Source organism: Myxocyprinus asiaticus, chromosome 8 (genome assembly GCF_019703515.2).
Source record: "Myxocyprinus asiaticus isolate MX2 ecotype Aquarium Trade chromosome 8, UBuf_Myxa_2, whole genome shotgun sequence".
Classification (NCBI taxonomy): domain Eukaryota; kingdom Metazoa; phylum Chordata; class Actinopteri; order Cypriniformes; family Catostomidae; genus Myxocyprinus; species Myxocyprinus asiaticus.
In genome coordinates this window covers 53,583,446-53,607,155 of record NC_059351.1, presented here as the reverse complement: position 1 = coordinate 53,607,155, position 23,710 = coordinate 53,583,446, and the positions used below count along the sequence as shown (strand labels likewise).

General features: G+C 38.3%; 1 protein-coding gene across 1 annotated transcript in view; it reads left to right on the top strand.

Annotated features, from left to right (window-relative positions):
- Positions 1 to 23,710, top strand: part of LOC127444633 (uncharacterized) — a 67,520-nt gene that overhangs the window by 25,966 nt on the left and 17,844 nt on the right. Inside the window, exons 10-23 of the mRNA XM_051704118.1 lie at positions 259 to 350; positions 4,236 to 4,333; positions 4,601 to 4,752; positions 6,839 to 6,910; positions 7,006 to 7,104; positions 8,180 to 8,342; positions 15,616 to 15,659; positions 17,254 to 17,414; positions 17,790 to 17,902; positions 18,399 to 18,446; positions 20,197 to 20,222; positions 22,049 to 22,201; positions 22,296 to 22,381; positions 22,757 to 22,868. Of these exons, the coding sequence (XP_051560078.1) occupies positions 259 to 350; positions 4,236 to 4,333; positions 4,601 to 4,752; positions 6,839 to 6,910; positions 7,006 to 7,104; positions 8,180 to 8,342; positions 15,616 to 15,659; positions 17,254 to 17,414; positions 17,790 to 17,902; positions 18,399 to 18,446; positions 20,197 to 20,222; positions 22,049 to 22,201; positions 22,296 to 22,381; positions 22,757 to 22,868 (1,419 nt within the window). The remainder of the gene's footprint in view (positions 1 to 258; positions 351 to 4,235; positions 4,334 to 4,600; positions 4,753 to 6,838; positions 6,911 to 7,005; positions 7,105 to 8,179; positions 8,343 to 15,615; positions 15,660 to 17,253; positions 17,415 to 17,789; positions 17,903 to 18,398; positions 18,447 to 20,196; positions 20,223 to 22,048; positions 22,202 to 22,295; positions 22,382 to 22,756; positions 22,869 to 23,710) is intronic.

Below are 23,710 nucleotides of genomic sequence, written 5' to 3'. Positions count from 1 at the left end.
TTAAATTAATGCATCAGTCAATACAACATGATTATGAACTTATTGTCTTTAATGTCATGTATACTAAAACTATTTTCATTTTGAATTGATATCATGGATATAAAAAAAAGCCTTTTTTTTTAATAAACTTACTATCTTGAATAAAGTGTTTTTGTTGTTATTTTTATTGACATTTTTAATGTACCATTCTGTAATTAATATATGACATGCCTTTGTAGCTCAGTCTGTGCTCTAGTTAATCGTTTGTGTTTCTCACAGATGGCAGATAATATTTACAACATGTTTCACACTCGATACACTCTGCACCGTCTGGCCCTCCAGCACAAGACCGGCTACATCATTGATGTCATGTAGGTTGTGTGTCCAAAAAGCAGATCTATTGACCTGTTTCATGTGATGTCACAATATGACCGCGGATGAAAACTTTATTTTTCTTTCAATGAAGTTTTATCTTTCAAGTGACATGGCTTCATTTCGCTAAATTAAAGCAGCGATGAAGGGAACAGGGATAAAACACTTGCTCATTTATTCAGACATGTCAGTTATCTGTACACATGTCAATTATATGTATGAAAAGCATAATCGAGTCGGACACAGTTAAACTGGAAATGCACATAGGACAACGTTAAATTGATAACACCCAGACTCTATAAATGTGTCATAATTGTAACACATTGTAATAAAAAAAAAGCACTATAAATGTCAATACATAATATATGTTTAATGTACATACAGTTGTGCTCAAAAGTTTGCATACCCTGGCAGAAATTGTGAAATTTTGGCATTGATTTTGAAAATATGACTGATCATGACTGATCTTTTATTTAAGGATAGTGATCATATGAAGCCATTTATCATCACATAGTTGTTTGGCTCCTTTTTAAATCATAATGATAACAGAAATCACCCAAATGGCCCTGATCAAAAGTTGACATACCCTTGAATGTTTGGCCTTGTTACAGACACACAAAGTGACACACACAGGTTTAAATGACAATTAAAAGGTTAATTTCCCACACCTGTGGCTTTTTAAATTGCAATTAGTGTCTGTGTATAAATAGTCAATGAGTTTGTTAGCGCTCACGTGGATGCACTGAGCAGGTTAGATACTGAGCCATGGGGAGCAGAAAAGAACTGTCAAAAGACCTGCGTAACAAGGTAATGAAACTTTATAAAGATGGAAAAGGATATAAAAAGATATCCAAAGCCTTGAAAATGCCAGTCAGTACTGTTCAATCACTTATTAAGAAGTGGAAAATTCGGGGATCTCTTGATACCATGCCAAGGTCAGGTAGACCAAGAAAGATTTCAGCCACAACTGCCAGAAGAATTGTTCGGGATACAAAGAAAAACCCACAGGTAACCTCAGGAGAAATACAGGCTGCTCTGGAAAAAGACGGTGTGGTTGTTTCAAGGAGCACAATACGATGATACTTGAACAAAAATGAGCTGCATGGTCGAGTTGCCAGAAAGAAGCCTTTACTGTGCCAATGCCACAAAAAAGCCCAGTTACAATATGCCCGACAACACCTTGACACGTCTCACAGCTTCTGGCACACTGTAATTTGGAGTGACGAGACCAAAATAGAACTTTATGGTCACAACTATAAGCGCTATGTTTGGAGAGGGGTCAACAAGGCCTATAGTGAAAAGAATACCATCCCCACTGTGAAGCATGGTGGTGGCTCACTGATGTTTTGGGGGTGTGTGAGCTCTAAAGGCACGGGGAATCTTGTGAAAATTGATGGCAAGATGAATGCAGCATGTTATCAGAAAATACTGGCAGACAATTTGCATTCTTCTGCACGAAAGCTGTGCATGGGTCGCTCTTGGACTTTCCAGCATGACAATGACCCTAAGCACAAGGCCAAGTTGACCCTCCAGTGGTTACAGCAGAAAAAGGTGAAGGTTCTGGAGTGGCCATCACAGTCTCCTGACCTTAATTTCATCGAGCCACTCTGGGGAGATCTCAAACATGTGGTTCATGCAAGACGACCAAAGACTTTGCATGACCTGGAGGCATTTTGCCAAGACGAATGGGCAGCTATACCACCTGCAAGAATTTGGGGGCCTCATAGACAACTATTACAAAAGACTGCATGCTGTCATTGATGCTAAAGGGGGCAATACACAGTATTAAGAACTAAGGGTATGCAGACTTTTGAACAGGGGTCATTTCATTTTTTTCTTTGTTGCCATGTTTTGTTTTATGATTGTGCCATTCTGTTATAACCTACAGTTGAATATGAATCCCATAAGAAATAAAAGAAATGTGTTTTGCCTGCTCACTCATGTTTTCTTTAAAAATGGTACATATATTACCAATTCTCCAAGGGTATGCAAACTTTTGAGCACAACTGTATACTAATGTCAATAAAAACACATTGTAAGATTATGAAGCACAGACTTAATTCACACCACTAGACTACAAAGTAATCATATTATTCATAGACACTGACATGCCTCGGATGCTTTCTGTGTATTCTTTATGAGTTAAAGCAGCGCTTTCATACAGATGGGATCATCACAGACACTTTGTAATGTTTTTCCCAAATCAGAGCAGAAAACAACACAAACATTTGTAACTTCTTTATGAAAGATGTTTATGGTGATGTGCCGATGGACGCGTGTACTCGCTGGTCACACATCAGACTTGGCGGCGTATGGAGATATATCGTGGATAAAATATATTTATATTTCAAATTTGGCAATAATTGTTCTGACTTAAGATCTGTATACACCTTTCCTAGAACTTGGCATGGATCAAAAGCTATTTTTCTTGATATCGTTTCTCAGGTGTTTTTCCATTCACTGCCATTGTTTATTCCTGATGATGGTCACAAATATGACTGCTGTGAGGAAAAAGTGATGTCACTGAAATAGGTCAAAACATTTGTTTTATGTGTGTGTGTATAGCTCTGGGCCCATATTCACGAACAAATGTTAAGGCTAAAATTAGCTCCTAAATTTAGGAGCAACTCCTAAAAAATAGGGGCATCTAAGAGTAATTCATGGAAAAAATGTAGCCCCTAAACCCACGACAGCTTAGAAATCATCTAAATCCCTAAGATTAACTCACAAATGATCCAAAGCATCTGCTGTCATCAATCCACATTAAAAACAATGTTTTATAAGTCAATGTATTATTTTTTCTCCCCCTTTTCTCCCCAATTTGGAATGCCCAATTCCCAATGCTCTGCAAATCGTGGTGGTGGGGTAGTGACTCGCCTCAATCCGGGTAGCGGAGGACGAATCTCAGTTGCCATCTTATCACATGGCTTTTTGAATGCGTTACCGCGGAGACGCATCATGTGTGGAGGCTTCACGCTATTCTCCGCAGCATCCATGCACAACTCACCACGCGCCCCACCGAGAGCGAGAACCACATTATACCCATGTGACTCTACCCTCCCTAGCAACCTGGTCAATTTGGTTGCTTAGGAGACCTGACTGGAGTCACTCAGCACACACTGAATTCAAACTCGTGACTCCAGGGGTGGTAGTCAGCATCTTTACTTGCTACCCAGGCCCCCTTGAGTCTATGTATTTTAATAATATAACATTTTAATATTAAAAACATTAATAGTGAAATAGACTTTTAAAAAAGGTTTTGTCTGAATCACGAGGGTGTTTTTATTATTGCAAAGTTAGTTAGTGATGCAACTAACTCTTCCATGAATCGAAACAACCCAATTACACCGGCGATTAAGGTTTTAACAATGCACACGCTCTCTGGCCACATGCAAAATGCAACTGTGTAGCGCAGATGAATTGGACATTTTTGGCATCCATCAGCACATTGACCGACAATTCACAGCGTATGTTTTCCTGTGGATGATCGCTCACTGCAGAGAAAACAAAGGTGGCATTCACGGACATCTTACATTTGTTATATATATTCCGCTATCTGTCTATGAGGAATTTGCTGACAAATAGCACTTTTCTGTCTACCAATCACTTTGGGCGATTTAAAAGAGAGCACGCTTATAAAATGTGACGTCATCTATGGTCAACTCCACCTTACTCTTAAATTAAGATTTCCTTAGCAAAACTTGCTCTTAGCAGTTTTGTGAATAGCTTTTAAGCAAAAACCCTTAGCTAGGAACTCTTTGAAGAACTCCTAGTGGTAAGATAAAAATCTTTGTGAATATGGGCCTTGATATTTCTCTTGGTTTTACTGTTCAGTATCGCTTGAGTTACTTATAGGTGCATGCTTGTTTCTCTTTGTACATTAGGATCACTGAAGCCCTCATAGAGGCTAATGACAAGCTGAGACCTGGTGACAAAATCTCAGCAGCCATAGATAATATGGCAGACTACACCAAACTCACAGGTCAGTTGACTGGATAGAAATGATAGTTGACAGAAAAGTAGCACAGAAAGAAAAGAAGAAATAAGAGAAACGGAAGGAAAACATTGGAATATAATGAATATAAGGAGTCTGAGGATATCTACTCATTTTTCTTGGCTTTACTCTACCCATGTTCTATTGTATACTTACAGTATGACCACTTTTATAATCAAGTGTCAAGACAACAAAGGAAGAATATTTTAGTCCAAATTATGAGTAACATGTTCTCCACCCCAACCACTCTAACAGATGGCATCTTTGAAAAGATCCTGAACTTCCCTGTTCCTGACACTGACAAAGAAAACCCCCTGGAACAGGCTCAACGCATCCTAAAGAACATTGTCTGCAGAAAACTGCCAAAGTGTGTGGGAGATGCCCGCCTGAAGCGAAAATTAACAAAGGTACAAGATAACTGTCCCAAAACAACAGAACAAAGTTTTATTCATATGTATAATAGCAAGATATTTACCTTTTTGCTTTGAAAATCTTGGCAGAGATGTTCTTACCTAAGAAAGATCCTCAGAAATGCTTCTTGTGTAGACAGTATTACATGACTCTCTGGAATACTTGATTCTGATTGGTTTATCATGGCATTCAGTGGTCAAATATTTCCACTCTAGTGGATAATCTACAGTCAGCCAGTCATTAATGCAAAACAAACCCTGACAATGTGGTCAAAACCGCTTCTTGTATCATCCTAAAGGGTGTGTGTGTGATAATTATCCTGCTAATTGAACGGCTCCTTCAATGTACAGGTGCATCTCAATAAATTAGAATGTCGTGGAAAAGTTCATTTATTTCAGTAATTCAACTCAAATTGTGAAACTCGTGTATTAAATAAATTCAATGCACACAGACTGAAGTAGTTTAAGTCTTTGGTTCTTTTAATTGTGATGATTTTGGCTCACATTTAACAAAAACCCACCAATTCACTATCTCAAAAAATTAGAATACATCATAAGACCAATAAAAAAAAACATTTTTAGTGAATTGTTGGCCTTCTGGAAAGTATGTTCATTTACTGTATATATACTCAATACTTGGTAGGGGCTCCTTTTGCTTTAATTACTGCCTCAATTCGGCGTGGCATGGAGGTGATCGGTTTGTGGCACTGCTGAGGTGGTATGGAAGCCCAGGTTTCTTTGACAGTGGCCTTCAGCTCATCTGCATTTTTTGGTCTCTTGTTTCTCATTTTCCTCTTGACAATACCCCATAGATTCTCTATGGGGTTCAGGTCTGGTGAGTTTGCTGGCCAGTCAAGCACACCAACACCATGGTCATTTAACCAACTTTTGGTGCTTTTGGCAGTGTGGGCAGGTGCCAAATCCTGCTGGAAAATGAAATCAGCATCTTTAAAAAGCTGGTCAGCAGAAGGAAGCATGAAGTGCTCCAAAATTTCTTGGTAAACGGGTGCAGTGACTTTGGTTTTCAAAAAACACAATGGACCAACACCAGCAGATGACATTGCACCCCAAATCATCACAGACTGTGGAAACTTAACACTGGACTTCAAGCAACTTGGGCTATGAGCTTCTCCACCCTTCCTCCAGACTCTAGGACCTTGGTTTCCAAATGAAATACAAAACTTGCTCTCATCTGAAAGGAGGACTTTGGACCACTGGGCAACAGTCCAGTTCTTCTTCTCCTTAGCCCAGGTAAGACGCCTCTGACGTTGTCTGTGGTTCAGGAGTGGCTTAACAAGAGGAATACGACAACTGTAGCCAAATTCCTTGACACGTCTGTGTGTGGTGGCTCTTGATGCCTTGACCCCAGCCTCAGTCCATTCCTTGAGAAGTTCACCCAAATGCTTGAATCGATTTTGCTTGACAATCCTCATAAGGCTGCGGTTCTCTCAGTTGGTTGTGCATCTTTTTCTTCCACACTTTTTCCTTCCACTCAACTTTCTGTTAACATGCTTGGATACAGCACTCTGTGAACAGCCAGCTTCTTTGGCAATGAATGTTTGTGGCTTACCCTCCTTGTGAAGGGTGTCAATGATTGTCTTCTGGACAACTGTCAGATCAGCAGTCTTCCCCATGATTGTGTAGCCTAGTGAACCAAACTGAGAGACCATTTTGAAGGCTCAGGAAACCTTTGCAGGTGTTTTGAGTTGATTAGCTGATTGGCATGTCACCATATTCAAATTTTTTGAGATAGTGAATTGGTGGGTTTTTGTTAAATGTGAGCCAAAATCATCACAATTAAAAGAACCAAAGACTTAAACTACTTCAGTCTGTGTGCATTGAATTTATTTAATACACAAGTTTCACAATTTGAGTTGAATTACTGAAATAAATGAACTTTTCCATGACATTCTAATTTATTGAGATGCACCTGTACATTTTGTATAATTAACGTGTGTAATTACTGTTATTTTTTGTGTGAGTTAGTTTATTTTAGTATTTAATTAAATGTAATATTCCCTTTGTGTCTGTTTTATGACTTTTTAATTTACTGATTGAATACTTTTCTCCCAAAATCCTTTAGGAAGATTTAGAGAAAAGCTGGACAACCATGTGCAGAGAAAAGCAACTGAATGCTGAGGACTTTGACATTTATGTATGTCTTAAAAGTATAAATAAGAAAATCAGCATCTTTTCCACTTCTTCATCTTCACAGTTTAACTTTCTTATTTGAAATATTTCCTCTCACAGGTTGTTGACATGGGATTTGGTGCAGTGGGTAAAATCCCCGTTGAAAATGTATTTTTCTATAACAAGAATGACCCCAACAAAGCCTTCAAAATTGAGAAGGTACTTTAGCTTATTTTATATGTTTATCAATATGAATCAACTAATTCATTTCTGTTCTGTAGGGTTCAATTGAAACCCAACAATGGAGAAGCATATTGGCCCCGATTTACTAAAATCTCGTATAATGGGTGCTAATTTGGTTGTGTAATCTATGAAATTGAGTGCGTGTGTTTGTGGGTGATTTACTAATAAAAATTGTGCAAATAACTACACATGCAAATAAGTTGGACACAACCTCCAAAAGGAGGCTTTTGTTTGTAGTACTTGCACCAAATGCAATTACAGTACAGCTCTCACAAAATATAAATATAAATATAATTGTAAAAATATAATTTCAGGATTATATGATATCATCATAGAATCCCTGTTATTTATCAAGTGTAAGAGTAGTTGATGAGAATGCACATTTCAATTGAAATGTTCATAATTCACAAAGAAAATACAACATTATGTACACGTTAAGCCATCGCACCATTGATGTATACTTAAATGAAATTTGAATTTCAAACCGCTATTATCTTGACCATGGCAAAGTTAGCTGAGAACGAGAGAGACGAGAAGCTGCACGGAACAGAACTTGTGCTCCCTGTTCGTTTCACGGGAATTCACGAGTTTCGGCGTGCAGGTGCGTATCGGCCTGCTTCGAGTACTGAAAAGAACCACCGCTTCAAATATTTAGCAATATTTCGGCAGTTAAAAACAATGTTTAAAGCATTAAATTACAACTTGATTTGGGCATAAATGACAGAATTAGTAGTTTTTTCATGAGTATTAAATTAAAGGAACAGTTCACCCAAAAATAAAAAATTTGCTGATAATGTTCTCACCATCAGGCCATCCAAGATTTAAATGAAAAAACACCTCTAAATTGCATATTCATCTCAGGGAAACTTGACAAAAATTGCCAAGACTTGCTATTTTGCACATCTGAAAGACTCAATCTTTAAAAGTCTACGTTAGTTGATCAGCTCAGACATTTTATTTTTTAGCGCGCTATCAAGTTTGCACATTTTTATACACACAAATCTTTAGTAAATCGGGGCCATTGTTTTGGGTTTGTCCTGTTTTTCTTCAGATGTCCACTCTCATACCAGTGAAGTTTCATGAATGGCTTGTCAGAGTGTACTACAAAAAAACTGACCAGGAAATCCAGCAGAGAGCAGAGAACTGTTTTCGTGAGTGGTGCAGAAGCAATCCAAACACTGACTTTGGAACGGTTTTGAAAAGTGAAAACTCAGGTAACACTTACTGTCCCATAACTGTACAGATTTGTTTCTGTATCTGTGTTTGATCTGTGCTGTTCTTTGAGAAAGAATGTGCTGGAGACTGCCTCTTTTTATTTTATTTTGTCGCACACAGTGCACAGCCAACACTGGGGAAAAAAAAAAAAAAAAAAAACTTACAATGAAGAGCCACATGTTAAACATAATGTACCACATACAGTAGTGAGTCACAATTGTGGCACAAGAAAAAAATTACACTTGCCATCTTAAATATTTTAATTAGAAAGGATAATATACTTTCCAACAAGGCTACATGAAACTATTAACATAAAAAGTTATTCACTCAGCAGATGCTTTTATCTAAAGAGACTTACAATGTGTCATAAAGAATAGCACAATAAAGTGAGAAACCTTCAATCTCTACAGTGTTAATCTGAGCCATGACAATCAACAGCACTGAACGAGTCATTTTTATTTTATTTTTTTTGAAGATATGTTTGCACTTTATTTTATAGTATGTGTACTATCAGTATACTTACAGTGTACTTGATCAAGAAAGTGCTGAGTAATATAAGGTATGGGTTAAGGTTTAGGGTTAGGTTTAGGGTTAGCACCTAGTAGATAAAGAATGATGAGTTTCCTACATAACTACTTTCATCAGCTGTCCAAAGCCAGTGCTTGGAAAAATGAAAAACAAAATACAAATAAAATAAGAAATCCTTGCTCGCTTGACATGTCTATTTTCCTCTATTATCCTGTTGACCTGTTTACTGACACCATATCTACTTCAGCATACTGTAAATGAAAAACAGAACTTATCTCATAGGGTACATTAGTACAGTAGGAGTAGTAGAGTTTTTGTTGTCAACTGGACTTGTTCTGTAGCTGCTCATTCTAATGAACTGACTAATGAACACTTCAATCCTCCTAAACAGCACTTTGTCAGCATACAGGAAATGCAGAACATAACAGCTGATACCGAGTCTTTGCATAGGGTTCACATAAACATTAAATAGAAACTAAAAAAGAAATGTAGGCATGGTGCTGGACTCTGGAGAATTTCTTCATCATTTATTTGACATATCGTGCCCAGGATAAACCACAAGTGGAAAGAAACACTGCGCACAGAAATGGAGCGACGTCACTTGAAATAAAAAAAACAAATAACAGAGATTCCGCTGCCCGATTTACAACTCATTTTGTAAGTGAATAATCTGAGAAAAATCTGAACATGCAGCTTCAACTCTTCTAATGTAGACACAGTATAAGGTGGCCCAGAATTCTGACTACTAAAGGCATAAGCCAATGGTCTTATTCAGATTACTAGTAAAATGAACAGGCTTAATTGGGTTAAAACGATTGGGTCAAGATGTTTACACTTTCGACACCTACTTGAAATACCTGGTTGGAATATGACAAAATTTCAATTAATGTAGAATTACAGAATATAGCCCTTGTTCTGTGAAGTGTGCACCCTAGGCCCCCCATGTACTGACTCTCTGAGTTGTCTTAGGGTGTGCATGTATTGGATATGATATGAAATTAATATAAAAGTAAAATAAATGGAGACAGACAAAAATAGACCCAGAAATTATCTGTAAATCTGTAATCTTTAAAACAGAATTGAATGTAAATGAATGTGGAAAATCCCCAAAGAGTGGCCTCTAAGAAAGTCAAAAAAATTAGCAACTTTTGGTCAAAATGAATCACTTACTAGTTTTGTGTGTGTGTGTGTGTGTGTGTGTGTGTTAATCATACCACAGTTCAAATCGCAATATTTTTCAAAATAATCACAATACGGCTATTTGTCCAAATCCCTACTAAGAAACATGGATATAGATAAATAAATGAATTAGATTAACACATTAGCTGTGTCCCAAATGACACAATACACTAAGCTCTAACAAAATACAGTATGCACTCAGCCATGTAGATTATACATTTACAAAGTGTAGTATCATTCCAAACAGGGATGTGCAGATATGGAATTTCTGGGCCAATTCGATAAGCAAAGCTCATTGTGGCCAATATCGATACCCGATATATAGAAGGGGTGCGCTATTATCATGAAAAAGTTTACACTTAAAATGCTCAAGACACCGTACACATGACAGGCATATGTGGTATCGTTTGAAAGCTTAGAATCTGAACTGTTCATATATATCCATTGCTTTTGAATTTATGTTACTTCAAATTTCAAAAGAAGGCCTTAAACATCTGCGTCACTAATAAGCACCCCCTAGTGGTAATGTGGTAGAAATATTACTATGCATATAAAAGTCTTTAAAGTAGCTATTACATAGACAAATCATATCAAATGAACGCTCTAATTCTCAGGAATGTAAATGTATAGTTTGTATAGTCTGAAACAAATTAGACCAATGTGATCACAACAATCATAATGGGAATAGATCAAATAGTAATGAGTCATTACATTAGAAAAATGTCTACTTGTAAAATACAACAAGCACTTTTGTTTAACTTTCAAACTAGTGTTTTTAGCCATCTCGTGTCACTGTGATCTATTTCAAATTCAGCGCACCGTTAGGTTGTGTTTGGGCTTGATTTAATCACAATATTTCCCACATTCTGTTTATGTTTCATAAAGTAATGATTGCCCCCAATTAACATACATGCATGGTTTTGTCGCGTTTTTGTGTATCGTCCCATGAAATAAACAGAATATGTAAAATGCATGTTGTTTCCTGCAGCAGATGATCTAGATTAAAAAGCAGCCCCAATCTAACATAAAGAGTAGTGATGGGTCGTTCATGAACAGTCATGTGACAAATGAACAAAAGACTCAGATTGAAGACCCAATCGGGAGATTAACTAATAAATTCTGTTTCCTGTAGAGCCTTTGCGGCTGTCACGTGACTAATGAATGAAATGACTTGAATAAAGATTAGTTCATTTTGCTGAATGAGATTCAAACATCCAAGTCAGTAAAATGATCCAACCTTCACATCACTAGTAAAGAGGTGCAGTGATGTTCAATATGAGTTTGGCTCTCACTTACACAGACATGTTGTGCATGTGCACGTTTACTGACGCTTGAGGCTGCCCGAGTCTCTGCCTGAAGGAAAGCTGCTGCAGGCAATAAAGGTTGCTGCACGCAAATAAACCATAACAAATTATCTGTGAAAATTTTGATGGTAATTTCATAATTAAATGGCTCGCAACCACTCATTCAGATTTACTCTTCGGAGCCAAGCCTGAATTCAACTTGCTACTAATCAAATCAAATCAAATCAAATCACTTTATTGTCACACAGCCATATACACAAGTGCAATGGTGTGTGAAATTCTTGGGTGCAGTTCCAATCAACATAGCAGTCGTGACAGTGATGAGACATATACCAATTTACAATAACATCAAATTAACACAACACAATTTAAACATCTGTTATACACATAATTACATTCAACAATATACAAATAATAACATACACTGTACAGTATACAATATGCTGTTTTTTTTTTTTTACTATATAGATACACATTATTCAATAAAAATTAAAAATAAAAATATATATAAAAAAAGTGTATATATATATATATATATATATATATACACTGAGTTCCTCAGTGATGTGGACACCCAGGAACTTGAAGCTGCTGACTCTCTCCACTGGTGCTCCATTGATGGTGATGGGACTGTGTTCTCTGTCTTTTCTTCTGAAGTCCACCACAAGCTCCTTTGTCTTACTGACGTTGAGGGAGAGGTTGTGCTCCTGACACCAGTGTGTCAGAGTGTGCACCTCCTCTCTGTAGGCTGTTTCATCATTGTCAGTGATCAGACCTACCACCGTTGTGACATCAGCAAACTTAATGATGGCATTGGAGCTATGTGTTGCCACACAGTCATGTGTGTACAAGGAATACAGTAGTGGGCTGAGAACACAGCCCTGCGGGGCTCCAGTGTTGAGGGTTAGTGATGAGGAGATGTTGCTGCCTATTCTAACCACCTGGCATCTACTTGACAGGAAGTCCAGGATCCAGCTGCACAGCGAGCTGTTTAAGCCCAGAGCCCGGAGTTTCTCATCTAGCTTGGAGGGCACTATGGTGTTGAATGCTGAGCTGTAGTCTACAAACAGCATTCTCACATAAGTGTTCCTTTTTTCCAGGTGGGAGAGAGCAGTGTGTATTGTAGATGCAATGGCATCATCAGTGGAGCGGTTGTTGCGGTAAGCAAACTGCAGCGGGTCAAGACTGAGTGGCAATACAGAGCAGATGTAATCTCTGATTAGTCTCTCAAAACATTTGCTGATGACGGCATGATGAAGTGGCATCTATTCACTTAGTGGTGTTCTTCCCGACATGAAGACCCCCAGAGATGCGCAGTCGGATCCGTGCTTTCCTTCCTGCAGGAGAGGCTGGAGGGGCGGCTGTCCCCCTCCACCTTGAAAGAGTATGTAGTAGCCATTTTGGCACAACACGATGCAGTAGATTGTAAGTATTTGGGGAAGCACGACTTGATCATCAGGTTCCTGAGAGGTGCTAGGAGGTTGAATCCCTCCAGACCGCGCCTCATCCCTTCATGGGACCTCTCTGTAGTCCTTCGGGGTCTACGGGGAGTTCTCTGTCAGTGAAACATGCCTGGAGTTCAGGCCGGGCTACTCTCACGTGATCCTGAGACCCCGACCAGGCTATGTGCCCAAGGTTCCCACGACCCCATTTAGGGATCAGGTGGTGAACCTGCAAGTGCTGCCCCGGGAGGAGGTAGACCCAGCCTTTGCGTTGCTGTGTCCGGTGCGTGCTTTACGCATCTATTTGGATCGCACACAGAGCTTTAGAAGTTCCGAGCAGCTCTTTGTCTGCTTTGGCGGACAGCGGAAAGGGAGTGCTGTCCCCAAACAGAGGAACGCCCATTGGGTCATTGACGCCATCGTAATGGCATATCATGCTCAGGACATGCTGCCCCCTTTGGGGCTACGAGCCCACTGTACTAGGAGTGCGGCGGCCTCCTGGGCCCTGACCAATGGCGCCTCTTTGGCAGACATCTGCAGAGCAGCAGGCTGGGCAACAGCCAACACCTTTGCAAGGTTCTACAATCACCGGGTTGAGCCGGTCTCGTCCCATGTATTGTCAGGTACGAGCAGGTAAGTGTCAGGACAGCTGGCCGGGTGTGCCACTTGCGCATAGCAACTTTCCCCTCCCTGAGGTGAAGAAATGCCTTTTTGACTCTCAGTCATGTTCACAAGTTGTGATCCCTGGATGACTTTCCTCCTTAGCCCTGTGGCAGACGAGTTTGCAGAGAAACTCGCTGCCAACCCAGTACATGTGCTAATTAAGCCCTGTATTGGGGTAGGTGCTCCACATGTGCTGGTTCCCCATAGGTGACCCCATGTGATATATCTTCTGCTAAATAGTTTCCCTGTCGGTAAACTGTGTCTTCCTTGTCTCCCTCCGGGCGGGGTGTGGTCTCCGCGGTGTCTTCCCCTTGAGAGTGACCCCCCACCCCCTGATGGAGACACTTATGGCCCCCAGCCGGTAAACAAAATTTCACTCTTTTTGGGGAGGGAAAAAAAAATAAATAAATAAAGAGGAAAAGAGGCCACGGCTGGGCTAGCCTGTCCCTATTTGTTGGGCAAGTCGACTTGTTCCCAAAAGGACCGTTCGATGCTCATAAGAGTATTGGGGGAGGTTACGTGACGGCCTGGTGCGCTGGCTATGAGGCACACAGCAGTCTGCCCATCTCGTACAACCAGTCCACGTACACAGTTCAGCTTATTGTGGCGTTTCGTATAGGGACCCCTAGTGTCACTACATTGACACAACGTCGAGTGAGCGACAGATAGGGAATGTCCTGGTTACTTTCGTAACCTCCGTTCCCTGATGGAGGGAACGAGACGTTGTGTCCTCCTTGCAACAATACTGAACTACCCGCTGAAATGGCCGGGACTTTGTTTCGGCTCCTCAGCACAAAACCTGAATTAGTGGTTGCGAGCCAGCTCCTTTTATACCCGTATGTCCGGGGGAGTGGCATGCAAATTCCATTCACCAGTTCCCATTGGCCTTTTTTCAAGATCAGAGGTGTTTGGGGCTCCCAAGTGTGACCCCTAGTGTCACTACATCAACACAACGTCTCGTTCCCTCCATCAGGGAACGGAGGTTACGAAAGTAATTGTTAATTTGATTGTTAAAGAGATTGTTAATTTGTATAATAAATTACCATGAAAGTAGAGATGATAAAATAATCTATAATTATGCTTAGCCTTTATCAAGTTTTTTCTAATGCCCGATTATTTGCATTCCTTGCATTGTTTTGAACAAGTTTTATGTACAACCATAATGCTCTGTCAGCATTAATGAAAATTTAGACCCTACACATTAACTGATTTTAATGTAATTGTTTCATACATTATGATTTAAAATGGTGATCAGTGTATTGAAAATAACTTTTCAATGTTTTCATTTCTGTTATCATGTCTCCCTTTTATTTTGTGGAATCAGATTCATGTAGTGTTTATCATAGATAAGTGATGTATTTTAAAATTTGGCATGCAGTGTTCATTATAATGGGGCATAGGTTTTGCAACTCAGTACTCAATACACACTACTCATGAGTACTTTTAAATGAGCTACTCTTTTACTCTTGAGTAGTTTTTAGGACAGCTACTTTTACTCTACTCACACTACATTTTTTGGGAAGTAACAGTACTTCGACTTGAGAATGATTTTTCAGTACTCTTTCCACCCCTGCTGAAATTATGTTGCAAGTGCACGTGATGTGTTGCAGCTCAGTTTAACACTTGTATCTAATTATTAAACATATTTACACAGCTTGGGGTGATGGTAAAGCATTAAAAATTCACAAGTAAGCTGCTGTCTTCACTGAACTTTCGATAGTTGCTACATTCTCCATTATTTACCATTATTGTTTTATTAGACCAGCAACGCAGACAGGTCTCTCCGCCCGCTTTTGCTATATTTGGCAAGCCACGAGCGATGAGGGCATGAAGTTTCCATGCTCCGTTTTGATGGTTGAAGAAATGCATCATCTGGGTACTCGTAGTACACTTCTTTTTGCTGCATTTTCAGTGTACACATACTACTCGCACTACTTAAACTACAAAATGGCATAGAATCGCCCTTACAAAAAAAGCAACGGCTTCAACACTAATGAAGGGCTCATTAACACATTAAGGAACAGTGAGAAATCTTCCCAACATAAATATGGTCATTTTTTCCAGCAGATTTTTGTGATGTCTTCTAAGCTAAACTTAAAACAAAATAAACAAATAAATATTTCTTTAATAATCTAACAGGCATGCCTTTTCCACAGATCACAAGCAATTGGGAACTCAAGGACGAATCTGCAACTTGAAGGTAAAAATTTAAATGATAGTATGCAAACTATTAAAATAAAGTAAAAAGATTATTTCTACGTACTGTCACAGGTCATAGCAAGCATACAATCCATGTCAATTACTTACGTTATAGTACAGCATGTATTGTAAGGGTCTGTGTCCGCCCAGTCCCATGATGCACTGTCAAAGTTGCAATGGAGTTGCTCTCCCTACACTTAAATTTCATACAATCACTGAGCACTTTATTAGGAACAATATAGTAATACAGAGTACAGCCTCCCTTGCTCTCAACAGTCTCAATTCATTGTGGCGTGGATTCCACAAGATGTTGGAAACAATCCTTTGAGATTCTGGTCCGTGTTGACATGATTGCATCATGCAATTTTTGCACATTTGCCAGCTGCACATTCATGCTGCGAATCTCCTGTTCTACCACATCCCAAAGGTGTTCTTTTGGATCCAGTGACTGGGAAGGCCACTGAAGAACAGTGAACTCATTGTCATATTCATGAAATCAGTTTGAGATGACTTTTGTTTTGTGACATGGTGCATTATCGTGCTGGAAGTAGCCAAAAGAAAATTGGGGCCATGAAGGGATGCACATGGTCAGCAACAATACTCAATTAGGCTGTGGCATTCAAGCGTTGATTGATTGGTATTAACGGACCAAAAGTGTACCAAGAAAACATTTCTCACATCATTACACCACCACCACCAGCAAGGACTGTTGATACAAGGCAGGTTCGGTCCATGGATTAATGCTGTTGCTGCCAAATTCTGACCCTACCATATGTGTGCCTCAGCAGAAATGGAGACTCATCAGACCAGGTTACGTTTTTCCAGTCTTCAACTGTCTAGTTTTTGTAATCCTGTGCCTAGTGCAGCCTCAGCTTTCCGTTCTGGGCTGACAGAAGTGGAAATTGACATGGTCTTCTGCTATGATTTTATGCACAGTAGCCACACGATTGGCTGATTAGATAATTGCATTATAAGAATGTATACAGGTGTACCTAATGAAGTGCTCGTGAGTGTATATTTACACATATCTGAATATTTAGCAATAAAATATAAATAAATTGTTTCTTGACTTGAAATCAATATTTTTATATTTTTCCATCATTTTTAATTCGATTACATCATTCACAATGCATCATGGGATTGTAGTTCATTGCCTCATTGTAGTAGTACACAGTCTTGTATCTTTGTCTTTTTGTCTGATTTTCAAATACTTTTTTGCTTCGAATCAAATTTTGTGATGTTGTGATACACCTCAGAGCTGGTTGGTTTGGTTTTGGCTTACAACTATTTTTCGGAGGATTGTAATAAATCACTACGGAAGAAATTAATGAGAGAAACCAAGACGTCTAAAAAAAGTGGACGTGCACTGTCATAAATCATCCTCCACTGCCAATAAACATCAGCAGAACATGTTTTTCATGAGTATTTGAAGTCATTATGACTTTTTGATGTTTCAACCTTATGAAAAATAACCATTGTTACTACCTACAGGTTGGAAAACCCTGTCATATGTTACAGTTTTCTGAAGTTCAAATCTAGAACAATAATCTCAATTCAAATTTTCTTAACAAATAATTGTCTTTTGTGTCCTGTAGATTTTCAACGACCCCATTCATGGTCATATTGAGATGCATCCTCTGCTGGTGAAGATCATTGATACACCTCAGTTTCAGAGACTCCATCATATTAAACAACTGGGTGGGATCTATTTGGTGTACCCTGGTGCCACTCACACTCGCTTCGAACACTCACTTGGGTAAGTTTGTCATGTGATACTTTAAGTAACATGCAAGGATATTTTTCAAGAGCTGCTTAAATCAATACAAGCATTTCAGTGCTCAGTACTACAAACACAAAAGGAGATGATATAGGATCAACCCTCTACGGACACATTGGAAAAAGGATCAGCATTGGCTAGTAAACTTTTGTTTTTACAACACATAATAATGCAACTGAAAAAGAAATTAATAATGAAAATTGAATTCCACATCTTTCTAAGTGCTACTATATCAAAAGTATTTATATATTTGCACATTTATTACACGCTGAAAGGTGTACCTTACCTATAACCATATTAGATTTATCCTATTTCTTCTTTTAAGTAACCTAAAATCTTGTTTGTGTGTGAAAGGATGGCACACCTAGCACGCTGTCTCATCAAGGTTCTACAAGAGAACCATGAGGAACTCATTACAGAGCAAGAGAGCCTGTGTGTCCAAATTGCTGCTCTGTGCTATAATTTAGGTGAGTGGCAGAATCTATAAAGATATAGAGAGAAAATCCATCTATACCTTCACTCTCACATTTAAACTCTTTCCTTCTGAAGAGGTCATAACTGAAAATTGACCTACACAATAAAAATCCTCCAGAGTTTTGTTTCAGTTGTTTTCTTTAAAGATTTTAAATAAAACAATTATTGGAAATAATTATTCGAAATTTCATTAAAAAGTTTTCTTGTAAATGTGTACATTATATAGCCTACTAAATATGTCTATTTTAATGAAGCAAAGCTATGGTTTAATACTGTACAATACTGTGCTTTAGTATTGATTATTGCAGTGAGGTTTAGTATGAGTACTTCCTAGGAACATGGTTCACAATGAACAAGCCATGTCATTCATTATCTGTCCGGTATTAAAGATGTATTTAATCTGATGAATACAGTATTACAAGCGAGTTTCTCATAAAGTATGAATTATGATATAACAATATATTTTATTGTTATGTTTTTGTCTTTAAGGTCATGGTCCATTCTCTTATTTGTTTCAGAGGTTCATCTGTAGAGCCCGTAAGTGCCTGAGTTTCTCTCTTCACTGATCAATTCAGGAATTCTGTATTTACTAATACTTGTTATATATAAAATAATACTTAATTCATTCAAAGTAGTCTGATCCAATCAGAATCAAGTATTCCAGAGTGCTGTGTAATAAACAAAAAATATACTTTATGAAGCTTAGTTCCATTTACTTCTACATATTCTCCTACAACACTATTGACAGTGTATGAGCAACAAATAAAGCCTGAAAAACATCATACATCTTGGCTATTGTTCAGTGGAATGATAATAACATTGAAATAAGTCCACTGTTGCATTTAACAGGTGTACTGATTTTTGATTAGGTATTTAATCCTATGAGGTTTACAGGTGCATCTCAATAAATTAGAATGCCCAGGTTTCTTTGACAGTGGCCTTCAGCTCATCTGCATTTTTTGGTCTCTTGTTTCTCATTGTCCTCTTGACAATACCCCATAGATTCTCTATGGGGTTCAGGTCTGGTGAGTTTGCTGGCCAGTCAAGCACACCAACACCATGGTCATTTAACCAACTTTTGGTGCTTTTGGCAGTGTGGGCATGTGCCAAATCCTGCTGGAAAATGAAATCAGCATCTTTAAAAAGCTGGTCAGCAGAAGGAAGCATGAAGTGCTCCAAAATTTCTTGGTAAACGGGTGCAGTGACTTTGCTTTTCAAAAAACACAATGGACCAACACCAGCAGATGACATTGCACCCCAAATCATCACAGACTGTGGAAACTTAACACTGGACTTCAAGCAGCTTGGGCTATGAGCTTCTCCACCCTTCCTCCAGACTCTAGGACCTTGGTTTCCAAATGAAATACAAAACTTGCTCTCATCTGAAAAGAGGACTTTGGACCACTGGGCAACAGTCCAGTTCTTCTTCTCCTTAGCCCAGGTAAGACACCTCTGACGTTGTCTGTGGTTCAGGAGTGGCTTAACAAGAGGAATACTGTAGCCAAATTCCTTGACACATCTGTGTGTGGTGGCTCTTGATGCCTTGACCCCAGCCAGTCCATTCCTTGTGAAGTTCACCCAAATTCTTGAATCGATTTTGCTTGACAATCCTCATAATGCTGCGGTTCTCTCAGTTGGTTGTGCATCTTTTTCTTCCACACTTTTTCCTTCCACTCAACTTTCTGTTAACATGCTTGGATACAGCACTCTGTGAACAGCCAGCTTCTTTGGCAATGAATGTTTGTGGCTTACCCTCCTTGTGAAGGGTGTCAGTGATTGTCTTCTGGACAACTGTCAGATCAGCAGTCTTCCCCATGATTGTGTAGCCTAGTGAACCAAACTGAGAGACCATTTTGAAGGCTCAGGAAACCTTTGCAGGTGTTTTGAGTTGATTAGCTGATTGGCATGTCACCATATTCAAATTTTTTGAGATAGTGAATTGGTGGGTTTTTGTTAAATGTGAGCCAAAATCATCACAATTAAAAGAACCAAAGACTTAAACTACTTCAGTCTGTGTGCATTGAATTTATTTAATACACGAGTTTCACAATTTGAGTTGAATTACTGAAATAAATGAACTTTTCCACGACATTCTAATTTATTGAGATGCACCTGTATGATCTATGGGTCCAATTTAATTGAAAATAATGTAAAGATGTCTGAGAAAGAGAGAGCATCTTTCAGTGTGTTTGCGACTACTTAAGTTTAGAATTTAGAAATTAGTCAGTTCTTTAATAATAATTGATAAATGTGTTGCATAATCCCTAAAATCTATTCTCTTTGTTAGAAAACAGAACTGAAGAAAAGTCAAAGGTAAGCGTCAAAACTTTCCTGATTTAATAAACATGTTTCTAATACAAATGTATTTTAAATTCTGTGTAACATAGTGGGTAGCTGAACATATCTGGCTTCAGATACTGATTGTATGCTGTCCTTTTTGACCCCAAAATTATTGTTTGATTAGATTCATTTATTGCCATGAGTTTTATTTGAGATACATTTAAATATCTTCTGACCAGTACATCTAAACTTGTGACTTGTGGAGGCAAGACGATGAATTCAATTTCTTTGGATGTTAAAACACGTCCTCAAAACTAGGAGTAAGACTTAGACAGTAATGTGGCATGTGAATGGCCACTGACTTCAAAATTCATGTTTAAGGTATGACTGTGTGCAATTAATGCTGTAATATACAACTTAAAAGTCTCTTCAAGCATTTTTATTTATTTATTTCTTTTTTTTTTCTTTTTTCTTTTTTTAACCAAAGACCTTACTTTATTCATAAATCTAAAAAAAACAAATATCTTTGTATGCTGATTGGTTTTTGCTTAAACTGTTAATGACCGGTTTGCAATTTAAGTGAACCTTTAAGAGGTTTACATGCCCATACCTGTACATGCTGTCGGTTTAAGCATAATCAGTGTAGGATTGGCATCTGTAACTGAAAACTATTGATTTTAAATGACGCTGCATCCACACCACTAGGTGCCACTGTAAGTCCAAGATGACACAAACACACAAGTTACTGATTGCTTCTTTAAGTAATGTAAATGGGGTGGCTAATTAAAAGCCCCGGTCACACTACACTTTGTGCTCCATTCACTCCCATTCAAACGCTTACGAATGCAGGGGACCGGAAACCCAAGCACATTCGAAGAAAACTCATTCACAGCAGAGGAGCGTTCAACTCTGACCTGTGAATCAGTATGACTGAAGACATGACCAGTGTTGAAAAGTAACACACTGACCTCTTGTCTCAATACAAAGAATACATACAGGTGCATCTCAATAAATTAGAATGTCGTGGAAAAGTTCATTTATTTCAGTAATTCAACTCAAATTGTGAAACTCGTGTATTAAATAAATTCAATGCACACAGACTGAAGTAGTTTAAGTCTTTGGTTCTTTTAATTGTGATGATTTTGGCTCACGTTTAACAAAAACCCACCAATTCACTATCTCTATCTTCTAATTTATTGAGATGCACCTGTATGTCAATGTTTTTATTGTTGCAGGAAAGAGAGAAGACAATATATTTGAACATTTTGAATATAATATTATTTGTTATTTGTGATGAATTATCTACCAAAACCAGAAGCTCTCCTGCATGACATCTTGTCACCTCTTTAACCACATGAACGTCTGAATTTGTTTAGTCATTTAGCTTAACTGGCATGACTTTGTCTTTAAGATGTCCCTTTAATGAGGAAACATAAAAATATTTATAAAAGTAAGAAAAAATATCTTTATTAGTGCATAATGCAACAGTGAAGCCTTTAAAAGGTGCAAACAACTGTGCAAATGTGGCAGTGCAAAAGGCAAGTATAAGTACTGAACACTAGATGTACACAAACACAATATACAAACTATATACACAGAAACAAAGGAAAGTACTACCACAGGTTTTGGGCAGGACTCGCTGTTTGTTGATACGGAAATGACAGTCTTCAGCTTTAACTGAGTGTAGGTCAATTGTGTGAACATTTCATGTGAAGCTGGTCTTTTTCATTAAACTGATTATAGTTTATTATTTAATAACGGCTGTTTGCATGGTGTACATTTAGCGGATTTATTTATTTTAATGATTTATAATGTGTGTAATGTGTGAAGCAATTCATATGTGTTTGTTATTCTTGTAGCATGAAGAGCTCTCGATTTTGATGCTTCAGCACATGGTAAATGATGAGAACAATGAACTTATAACAGAGATGGCAAAATATGGATTGAATCCAAAAGAACACCTTCCCTTTATTAACAGCTTAATTAAGGGGGTTGATGCTTCAGTGGATGAGGTAAAATAAAAAAAATAAAAAAAAACTGCTGTAAAGTGTTAGATGTCCATCAGGTCATGCAGTGATTAAGTTGAGATACTTTCGGTGTTCACAGAGACTTCAAGACAAGCCTTTCCTGTCTGAAATTGTGGCAAATAAAAAGAACGGCATTGATGTGCGCAGATGGGACTATTTTGCACGGTGAATATATATTTCAAAAGTATTCTAATACTGCTGTTAACATGGAATATTCCTGGTTCAGTACAAGTTAAGCACAATCACCAGCATGTGTTGCATAATGTTGATTACCACAATAAGGGTAAAGTTATATCCAACATTACAACTGCCATGATGATGCAACGTTGCAAAGCCTATAAGCAATTTTTTTTCACGATAAAATCATGTTTATACATATAATATTTATATTGCGTGGATATACTTTTGAGCTTAACTTGTATTGAACCTGGAATATTCTTTTAAACATTAGCTGAAGATAGGAAAATAAGTCTATCTCTGAAAGGGAATTTTTTTGTCTATCAACTACTAATTTTGTTTAATTTGTCTGTTATTTTACAGAGACTGTCATTACCTTGGGATTTCAAACAGCTTTGACCATCAACGTCTGCTAAAGTCTGCACAACTGTGTGAGTGTGAAGATGGCAAAAAGCACATCTGCTTCAGGGACAAGGTACCTCACACTAAATCACTATATAAAGTCATCTATATAAACCAACAAAACACGTGTGAATATGTTACACCTGTGCAATATTTGAAAAGTGGTGAGTGATCTCCATTTAAATGTTTTCTAAACTAATGCTCATCTTGTAATGTTGCATGGATTTTTCATAGCAACTTAATTTTAGATTTAAAATTTCTTCTACAGCTTTGAAAAACTTTTCCAACTTTTTAATTGATTCATTCAAACAAATGTAATCTAATCACACTCCTTTATCTCTGGGTTTCATTTAGGCAGAACTCTTGATCTCACCACTAGCAGATAAAATAACAGATGAAAATAAATTTAGCCATTAATTGCATTCTTCCAATGTGCTGGAAAAATCAGTGATTGCTTAAAATGTTAAATATTGGCAAGTGACCACTGTACAATCGGGATAATTCAAGGTTAGGAGTGTGTTCAATGATTTTAAGGCATTTGGCGGAGACAATCACCCTCTGCTTCATGTCGGGTGGTTCTTTGCCTCCACGTCATGCGTTAAAATTATTTAACATACACCAGGCTGTGGGTTATCCCTTATAAATAACTACCCCAGAACCGGGCTCTTAGTTAGCGCGTGTACTGGGCCGGCAGCGAGTCTCTCCGAAAACTCGACTGCCACAGGGCTCGGAGGAAGTCAACCAGGGAACAACTTTTGTGAACACTACTGGGAATTAACAGCGCACGTCTTCAGCTCAAAAGGAGGTGGAAGGCGCTATGTGCAAGCGATACACCCGGCCGGCTATCCTGGGCTTATCCGCTTGTGTTGCGTGCCACTACCTGGGACAAAACCGGTTCCACCCGGAGGTTGTAGA